The 10,110-nt window shown below is 39.9% G+C and overlaps 2 protein-coding genes across 4 annotated transcripts in view; one reads left to right on the top strand and one right to left on the bottom strand.

Annotated features, from left to right (window-relative positions):
• Window positions 1-2,303: 2,303 nt before the first annotated feature.
• ttc8 (tetratricopeptide repeat domain 8) lies at window positions 2,304-7,890 on the bottom strand. The gene is made up of 14 exons (XM_080042695.1): window positions 7,741-7,890; window positions 7,176-7,296; window positions 7,032-7,095; window positions 6,774-6,933; window positions 5,907-5,996; window positions 5,775-5,819; window positions 5,585-5,670; window positions 5,419-5,506; window positions 5,196-5,306; window positions 4,195-4,334; window positions 3,914-4,088; window positions 3,641-3,763; window positions 3,293-3,376; window positions 2,304-3,177 (listed from the first exon to the last, which is right to left on the bottom strand). Exons 1-14 carry the CDS (start codon window positions 7,852-7,854, stop codon window positions 3,061-3,063), a joined length of 1,518 nt encoding a protein of 505 aa, XP_079898821.1. The 5' UTR covers window positions 7,855-7,890; the 3' UTR covers window positions 2,304-3,060.
• A 1,205-nt stretch (window positions 7,891-9,095) lies between these two features.
• The window catches only part of eml5 (EMAP like 5), a gene marked incomplete at its 5' end in the record, with an annotated part of 36,086 nt that continues 35,071 nt past the window's right edge, over window positions 9,096-10,110 (top strand). For all 3 annotated transcript variants that reach the window (XM_080041883.1, XM_080041882.1, XM_080041881.1), the window contains one exon: window positions 9,096-9,292. In XM_080041883.1, coding sequence (XP_079898009.1) covers window positions 9,096-9,292 — 197 coding nt within the window. The remainder of the gene's footprint in view (window positions 9,293-10,110) is intronic.

Raw genomic sequence — 10,110 nt, 5'->3', positions numbered from 1 at the left:
TGAAATAGTCTTGGAAACATGGTTTTGTATCAATCATTGTATAGCTCAACCGAACGATTATTATTAGCATACTATCATCTTTAGAAGATGACACATTAAAAGGAAATGCCATCATGTCTAATTTATTTAGTTTAACTTTTATCAACTGTATTTTACTTTGCTTATATTCATTATTTATGATTTTAGTTTATGGCTCTGATATTGATCCAGCACTTCTCTCTGTAGTGTCTATGTCCATGGGGAGACCTGTATCAGGCTTGAATCCCTACAAACTGCTCACAGTGATTCTGGCAGGGCTCGCTGTGGTTCTGCTTGCAGTTGATATCGGCCTGGGAGCATATTGTAAGTCACTGGTAATCCATAAAGCACTGCTAGATTTACACTTTTGTGAAAATGTTGGGGTTTATGAGGTGAAATCACATTCAAAATTCATAAAATGTTTAATGTGAGGTACTCTTATCTTAAGGTTGACTTAAAAGCTGTTATTATCTATAGCTTTTTATTAACGATTGATCCCATGATGAGTGCCACAATTTATTTTCCAGATATTTCTTTTCCGGAGTTATTGGAGAACAAAACAGAACTAAAAGAAGGAAATACATATTAGATACATTTGTTTACTAACACGTTTGCCATATCAACTTCATAATGTGATTCATTCTGGTTATAGATAGTTTCCACTGCTCTCAAAACTTGATTAAAACATTTCTGTAAATTCAGGTTTATGAAACGTGTATAACAATGTTGAAACATCTATATTTTAAATCACTTACTATCATCAACAAGTGGCCTTCACACCAAAGATAGTATATAATACATGTCTGTTTACAGCTCTGCATTAGTGACCTCATGCTTTACGAGTTACAATACCTTGCAAAAAAGGCACATGCACCACTAAAAACTTTAAATTGAGCCTTCTAGATCTATGTGTAAAGATAAAGCTAAAGGCGTGAAAAGGGGAAATGTATAATGCTTATAAAACGTCAAGCTGAGACTACAACACTTGGGTAACACTTTAATTCTTTGCCACCAGATAAAAAACTTACTGACGGACACCGTACAGTACTGGACATTGGCAGTGAGGTGAGCAAACTGCAGGCTACTTACAACACTGCAATCCAAAGCAGGGATGAAGCCAATTATCAGTTGGCAGGTGAGATCAGCAAGCAGAAACTTACCAAGTGGGAGCTTGCACACCAGAATGGAAGGAGCGTATACTACGAAAAGAGGGCTGACAAAATCAAAATGGATATCACAGTGCTGAAATCCCACGTGCCAATGATTGGTGAGCTTTTAGTTTTTTTGATTTGTTTGTTTACTCATTGTTTGTGTCACGAAGGTAAAGAAATACATCATCATTGTTACCCATCCAACAGCACATCACATTTACCTTTTTCTTTGGCCACAGTGGAGGGCTGCAGACACTGTTTACCCGGATGGACTTTCATGAATTCGGTATGTTACTACTTTCCCTTCACTGATGCCATTGAACGCAGATCATGGCAGCATGCCAGAGAGGAATGCGAGAAACAAGGCGCCGACTTGGCAGTGATAGACAGCCGAGAGAAACAAGTGAGGCTCAACACTTACTCAGCACGTTGATATTTCCAGGGCAAAATCTGCAATCCATTTTTTGTCCACCTTTACGTTTTATTTTGATGCAGTAACAGAAATCTGTGAATATACATGTACTGTATGTGTTTGTGTATGTTTGTGTGTGTGTGTGTGTGTGTGTGTGTTTCCGGTGTGGTAAGCTGGCAATCACTGAATTGATAAATAACTATCAAGACCCTGCCAGAGAAATTTCCCACAGTGGCTTCTGGATCGGATTGAGAGATGTGGAGGAGGAAGGGACTTGGAAATGGCTGGATGGAACACGAATGGTTGAGGGGTAACAGTAATTCAGTATATACTAGAAGTGTAACAGATTACTATTTGGAGTTACTACAAGTGAGTAATTCATAATTTGTTCAAACACACAGTGACAGAGAAAATAACCTGTCATTTGTTTCAGGTACTGGAATGACGGGGAGCCCAATAACTGGAGCAATGAGGACTGTGCAGCAGTGTATCCAAGAGACAACCCCTTTACGGCATGGAACGATGCGCCATGTGATTGGGGACTGAAATGGATTTGCGAGATGACACCAAGACCTGTGGGTTAATGAGTTTTTTTTTTAAATCACTTTTGTTTTTAGTTTATTTGTTTGAATGAACGAAACATAATTAACTACACCTTAGAGAATTTTATCTTCTGACTTTCCTCATCTTTTTATTGTCACAACAATATTTGTTAAAAAACTACAAAGTGGCTTAGGAAAAATACATTTGAATTATGAAATCCAATATAAAACGTAAGTGAATCGTTTTACTGTAAATATATATTGTTATTATACAGGTCTGTACACTAGGACGCCAGTTTATACACACTGTTGCACTTTGTTTAAGATGAACCTAATAAACTGTCAATTAACCATATGATAAATAAAAACAATCCAAAACTAATATCCATTTGTTCCAACTTTGACTTACCCGACAACCTTTTTAGAATCTAATACAGGGTTCCTACAGCTTAAGGCAAGTTAGATACAAGACTTGTTCATGCCACACAGAGGATCTAGTTTAAATGTTGATGAATGTTTTTTTCTTTTTTTTTTTTTTAAATTTGGTATGGTATTTTTTTAGCCAATAATAATAATGTGACTTGTGATCATGCCATGCTTATTTGCATGATATTAGGTGTGAGAGGCATTTATACATTATTTAAAAAATAGATGTTACCAATTATTTTGAGTTTTTAAATGGCAACATCAGGAATAACTATTCATAACATCTTTCTACCAATGTATTTCCTTTGTAAAGACTTTTTACAGAATGATTTGAAAGATTGTAATAGTTCATTAAAGCCAATTTTTTTTAGATGAATGAATTCAATACCCCTTGTGACTTTTTAGGGATCTGTAGAAACCCTGAAATAGTTTCAGCCCGGTGGTGTCTTTGATTTCTTATTACTACATTATTCAAACAACACCTTGCACTTTAATTTTGCTGGTCGGACGCTCACAGCACAGCAAAGTGCTGCCGAAGTTGCTTAAGAAGCTGCTGTGTGTCGACGTGCTCGGGGAAGGAGTCCTCAGACTTTTGGGCCGCAATGTAGCTGCTCTGAAGGTCTCCAATCTGCACACAGACGAAAAACAAAAACTCCACTTTGCCAGGCTGCATCACAGATACAGTATACCGCTTTATCACTTCAACTACTGCACTGTGGATGAAGGAAGTAGAAATAAATTACCTTTTCAGAGAGAATGGAGAGGTTGAAGTGCGGTTCGTACATGTGGGGGGCCAGTGATGCAGCCGTCTGCAGATAGGCTTTGGACTGGATAAAACAAATTTTTATTATCATAATCAATATCTTCAGCAGTGTAATTATTCACTTGATTTATTCATGGCGTAGCTGAGGATCATTCTTCTGTAAATTTGGCTACATTGTAATGTGATGATGACAATGACAGTTTAATGTTTCTTAAATAATGTGCTTTGTTATATCATTTAGGAAGGCCATAAAGGACACCAATATGGTCTTACAACCGATATTCTAACAGCGGGCTAAAAGTTACATGACTCAAAGATGTGCTATTACCTGTTCAATGCGACCTTTGCGCAGCTCCAGCACGGACAGGTTGTTGTAGGCCTCAGCGTGGTCATTATTAAAAGCCAAAGCCAGTTTAAAACACTGGTAGGCCAGCGTCAAGTCCCCTATGCCCTATAAACAACCAACACATGCACATTGCACCAACTTCTATATGCCTAGAGTATATCTGATGTGAGCTTCTATGTACTACCAGTTCATATACTATTTATTGTAAACCCTAAATCAGATGTTGTGGGATCATTTCGGGGATGGTTAACTCACCACAGCCACGTGTCCTATGTTGTACCAGACATCGGCCAGCTCTTCATCATTGGACACCAGGGCCAGAGCCCTCTCGAAGGAGGACAGAGTCATGTCGTACTGTTGGGCGTAGAAGCAGCACAGACCCAGGTTGTTGTACAGCTGGCAGTTGTACACCCCCATCTGGAGTAGTCGTCTAGAAGGGTAGAAGAGACGTATATTGAAGCACAGCTGTGATATAGCTTCTCATTGTATACTGTAACGGTATTTGGCATAAATAATATATAAAAGGCTTATCTGACCTGTAGAAGCGCAGGGCGATCTCGGGCTGATCAGTGTAAAAGTGATTGCTGCCTATACACGCTATAGCCTCCACGTGAGTGTTGTCCTGCTTCAGGACATCTTTGTAGTACTCAGTGGCTGAGGAAATGTTGTTCATCTCCTGTGACAATGTAACAAAAAAAAATATATATATACACAGTAGGGGAGACCGGGGATAGTAGGCACACTTTTTACTCTAGTGAGAATTGCTCATCACCTATACGTCATTCCTACATTAAATTGAAGCGTAAGGTGTTGGCTTGAAATGTGTACCCCTCACTTGTTCTAACTTATTGTAATAAAGAAGAAATTAATCATCAAAGACACCCTTACACATTGTGACAACCAACCCCATCAAGGGGTCGCACTGGGTTGTTTTGATTTTGTTGCCCTTTTTATTTTGCATGCTAGCTGCCTTTTCCTGCTCTATTCTTTCCTTCTCAGGGGTGTCAGTGAGGATACAGCTTGACAATTTCTTTCGTTATTGGGTTCCTTTTCTGGCTGCAGCCTTTGGATAACATGTGACTACCAACCCCCCAAAAAATGTGACGACCAACCCCAACTTGAATTTCTTGCTAGCATCAAGGCCAACAACCATCTGACAACTAATTAGCTTGCTAACCACAATCTAAACTATAGTTTACCCTTCACACTTTTTTAGGGTAACAAGTGTTTTGTTATAAACCCATTGTGTAAAAGCCTAGAAGAAAAATACTGAGGAGCTATTTTCAATTTGACATGAAAAACACAAACAGTCCTCTCACCTCAAATTCAGTAGTCTAACTCCAAGGAAGACTATGTAGGTGACCTCTGATCCCAATTCTGGATATTTACATACCAAAATTTCACAGACAGCGCCTTCTGGTTCCGAGATATAACGATTGTGACAACCAACCCGTGTGACATATAACCCCGTTCTCCCCTACATATGGTTTCCTTTGTATATGGACTCAGTAGTAAGGACCACAGTGACATATTGTACCTCATGTATGCGGGCTATTCCTGTTAGAAGGGTAACCTCGCCAGGAAAGTGGTCCAGGCCTTGCTTGAAAAGGTTGAGAGCTGTTATTGGTTGATCAAGGCGCTGATACACCTAAGGGAAAAGACACAGGGTTTTTAATTTACCAGCAATCATTTGCCTATTAAAAGAGTATTTTAAATTGAGCAGCAAGCTGGTAATGTGATGTAATGTAATCCATCACTACCTTGGCAAGGTAGAGATATGTATCCACCACACCTTGGTGGTTGAGAGCTGATCTAAACTGTTTTTCGGCTTCTCGATATAAACCAAGCCTGCAAAAATGAATCACATTGATTAAAAAAAACTCATCGTATGATTTCAAACATCGTGGATGCTTGTGAGTTACTTGCCTGTAGTAGCATTTCCCCAGCTGAACTTTCCACCACCAGTCTTTGAACTGAGCATGTTCAGTAGCCTGAGCAGCCAAATCTAAAGCCTGACCAAGAAAAATAAGGTTTACTATGAATGAATGATAGTCAACAACCTTACAATGTAATGTTAACCAATTTGCTTTGTAACATAGCTCAATGCAACACTTACATTTTTCACATCATTTTCATGATGGAAGATGTACTCAAACAGCGTCTGAAAAGGGAAATTATCGTTACTTGACATGTGCGGAGAAAACAGTGATCTTGATACCTTTTTTGCAAGTCACGTTCTCAATCTTACCCTGGATAAATTAGGCCTTTGGGAATACTTGGCCAGATTTAGTCTTGACAAGTTTATAAATGGTCCTTCTGGATTGGTTAACATGGAAGCCTGGAGAAACAGCGGAATAAAATCTCATGCTAACAGTCAATATAGCAAATCAAACAGAATGATAAAATAAGCAGCTGCACAACTAGAAGAAAGTTATTGGTGTAACAATATTAGAATCTAAAGAAATAGGTAATAATACTAAAGATCCAAGAAATTACACAATGAAAAGATTAAAGCAGATATGATATATATATATTTTTTTTTAAAGATATTTTTTGGGCATTTGTATGCTTTATTGATAGTGCAGAGAGACAGAGGTGAAATGGGGCAGAGAGGGGAGTGACATGCAGAGAACGACCACGGGCGGGAATCGAACCCGGGTCTGCTGCTGGGCCCGGCCCGGGGGGGGACGCCCTGCCAACTGAGCTAAGGGCGCCCCAGATATAATCATTTTAATGATATTTAAAAGGTCAGTTTCTGTGTTTCCAATATGTAAGACAGCAGGGGTTGTAGCCGATTCAGTGGTCTGTACACTGACCATGTGCCACCACCAGGGGGTGCTGGGGGTGCTGGGGGTACTGGTACGGACCACTCAGCCAGTGGCACGGACCACTCAGTTGTATGTGGTCGCTGAGTGGTCCGTGCCACTGGCTGAGTGGTCCGTGCCACTGGCTGAGTGGTCCGTACCAGTACCCCCAGCACCCCCTGGTGGTGGCACACAGTGGTCTGTGGCAGAGACCATGGTCAGTGTACAGACCACTGAATCGGCTACAACCCCCTCTCATGTAAGAGCTAAGTTGGCAATTAATTGAAAACATTTCAGGTGTATTCACTCACTGTTCCCAGGCGTATGAATCTGCCAGAAGCGCTAGTGACAGGACGAGCAGTGCTTGCAGTGCGTGGGGTCTTGATGGCCTGCTCCATCGTCCCAGGACGCCCCGACTGTGTGCTGGGTCTCACAAATCCTGTGATAGGACGCCCTGATTGTGTCATGGGCCTACAATTCGATAGAGAAAACTCAGATCAGGAATTTTTCTTTCTTTGCTAAAAACCTAAAACCTGGTAAGATTTCAAGGTATTAAAATTGATTAGTACCTGACAGCTGGTGTGGGACCTCCGCCCTGACTTGTTCCAGGGAGCCTCAGTGATGTTCCGGGTCCTGGAAGAAAGTTAAGTCAAATAAATCAAACAAATTGAGTAAATGTATGAATTATTACCTTAAGGGCACTAAGAACTTACGTGCAACTTGAGCAATAGAGCTCTCGTCCAGCATAATTTCTGCAATCCCCTCCTGGTCGACCTCAACTTCATCTATGTACACCATCTCCGTAAGAGTACGGGTTTTCAAACTCCATGCAGCCTATGAAACACACAATGATTCAGTCATATAGGCAGATGTTAAGCCTCTTTCAGACAGGACCTATGCTATGAGTCATGGTTACCTCTGAGATATGCAAGGAGGAGTCCTTAAGACAGCATGCAGTGAGTTAGTGAGAAAAGATGAAAGATGAAGACAGATGTGAATAAATGAAGACAATGAATGAAAACAGGGTGAGGTGGGAAAATAAAATGCGAAAAAAGAAATGCAATGACAAGACCAAACATATGTTCCAGCAACAAGTAGGATACGTTGATTCAAAGACATACCAATAAATAAGTTACGTAAGGTCAATTCAGATAAACTACAAAAGGCTTGACTAATCAGGATTATACTCCATGTTTTACAGCTTTCCTGCTTTAGCAAACGAGCAGGCTTTCACTAATAGATAATCGCTAGCATGAAAGGCTAACTACACCGCAGTACCTGGTCGTAAGGATTGTCTTGTAATATTTTTGTGCAGATATCTGAACATTGTTGGAGCTTCCGCCTCCGGAAATAGCTCCACGCCAGAAACAACGGGTCCATCGTCACCTCCATTGCTTTTGGAAGAGGAAAAAATTGGCGTTTGGTTTAACTGAGTCGCCTATGTTTAGCAAAGCTTTGACGATGGGAGCGAAGCTTCCTCTGTCGCTCGGCAACGGCGGAGGAGGGCGGTCTTTCACTGACGTAGTTTCCGCTAAGGGGGGAAAAAAAGTATGCTTTATTGTTTTAGGATATGCATTAAATTAATTATGCTCGATATAACGATGACATAAAAAATATATAAAATAATATAAAACACACAAAAAGTAAAACACACATTCCAAAATGAAAAAATAACAACACATGAATATTATTTAATTAATGAATAAATATATTCATAAAGAAAAGTGCACAAGTGATATAGCTATCTACCTCTGATCTTTTTAAATTACTCCTGAAATGGCACACATCTTCATCAGATGAATGTTTTCAGCATATACAATAATGGATCAATCAAAAGATGGGATGTATTTAGAAAAATAGGCTACTTTAGTTAACGGTTGGTTGCTTTTCTGATGCTTCCTTTCATTAGTTATATAGTAACACTGATAGGGTTGTAGGAAGCTTGAAATAAAAGTTTTTTTGAAATGTATATTATGATATGAGATATAGCCTATGACTTTGTAATGGACTTCTTCCAGAAAAAGATATATATTCCAGTTTAAAATATTAGCCTATTATGTAAATAATGATTAATATCTTAGGGGAATCTTTTGCTCTATACGTGTAAAAGTCACACATTTGAAGTATGAGATACAAAATGTTACATAATGAGTTCATATAACATTAAAATTTTAACTAGTTTGACGGAGATGTCGTGTTGTCGTCCTGCTTTGCTACCCTTCTTGCAGACGAGTTAAAGGATCTGATTGGACGACAGACTATTCCGTCATCTTTGTGGGCGGTGCATTCGCAATAACAGGGCAGCTCCATCTTTGTAGGATTTGACAGGAGCTTTGACCTGTATAGAGGAGCAACGCGAGCTACGGGGCTGAAGAAGTACAAGTAGGGCTCTCACAATGAAAACTGTAGCTTAAAATTATATATATTTTTTTAGTTTTCATCTTTATCTCACAAAAAGGCTGTACATTCACATGACCCTCAAAAATGCCTGGTTTCAGCGTGCGCTCGCGACCGGTGGAAATCCAACGGAACTAATGGGACACGCGGGCTCCAAATAAATCCTGTTTGGTGAATGACACCGTATCAGAAAACCTACGTGATAGCGACAGAGAGACACACACGGAAGTGCGGACATGGCTGACAGGACTGCTCCGAACTGCCACCTGAGACTGGAGTGGGTGTACGGATACCGGGGACATCAGTGCCGCAACAACCTGTACTACACCGCTGCCAAGGAAATAGTCTATTTTGTCGCCGGTGTAGGAGTTGTGTACAACACCCGGGAGCACAAGCAGAAATTTTACCTTGGACACAACGATGACATAATCAGGTAGTGTAATGATACATCATGTAAACGTCACTTTTATTTCAGCACCTCGGACAGCACCACGACATGAATTGATCCTGTAGTGTTGTCATTGTAGGCACCTTGTAAAATGTAATATGATATTGATCGTTGTTGAGCTCCAAAGGGGGGCACACACCTATTCAACCGAATCCCCCAGGGTTTGGTAAAGGGGTCAGTGTCTTGCAGGAGGACATCCACCCTTCTCTCTCACTGTTAAAAAGATGTCACTCCTTTTAGTTTCAGGACTGCTAGATTTTTTACATTAGAGTTAATCATTCAACCCTTATGTATTCTTTCATTCAGAAAGAAAAGAGAAGGGAAAATGTCACTAATGTGTCCAATGCGATGCCTTTTAAAATGTTTTGTTCCCAAGTCAAGTTATTGCTAGACGATATATAATTTCTAGAAATACCACACCATGAAAAGCTGCAAATGAACTAATAAGAGAATGTGTAACTTTGACAAATGGAAAATATTTGACACTCTTGCTTATAAATGACGTAAACGATCAATCGATTATCAAAACAGTTCACTGTTGATTGTGTAAATCAACTCTTTCGACTTGGCATTTCTTGTTTCATCACTACCTGAAAGCAGACACGTTTGGACACATTTTCAAGCTTTTTTCTGAATTAGCTGCCTGCATGTCTTGCCTTTCCAGCACATTGATTGGAGAACATAAACACTAATGTGCTCATCTGACAAATGCACTTGAATGTGCAGCTGCTGTCCTTGAATGGAAAGGTTATGTGGGTTGCCATAGCTCATCTTTGTGCAGACTTTCAATGGCCTGCTCTTTG

Source organism: Ammodytes marinus (assembly GCF_949987685.1).
Source record: "Ammodytes marinus genome assembly, chromosome: 15".
Classification (NCBI taxonomy): Eukaryota; Metazoa; Chordata; class Actinopteri; order Uranoscopiformes; family Ammodytidae; genus Ammodytes; species Ammodytes marinus.
This window is presented reverse-complemented; position numbering and strand designations above follow the sequence as displayed.

Excerpts from the sequence above, each read along its gene's own strand:
- ttc8 (XM_080042695.1), bottom strand. The coding sequence starts at position 7,854 with ATGGAGGTGACGATGGACCCGTTGTTTCTGGCGTGGAGCTATTTCCGG. Across the intron at positions 6,934-7,031 it reads GGTCCCACACCAGCTGTCAG|GCCCATGACACAATCAGGGC; the intron begins GTACTAATCAAT and ends ATCGAATTGTAG. Across the intron at positions 5,671-5,774 it reads ATGAAAATGATGTGAAAAAT|GCTTTAGATTTGGCTGCTCA; the intron begins GTAAGTGTTGCA and ends TTTCTTGGTCAG.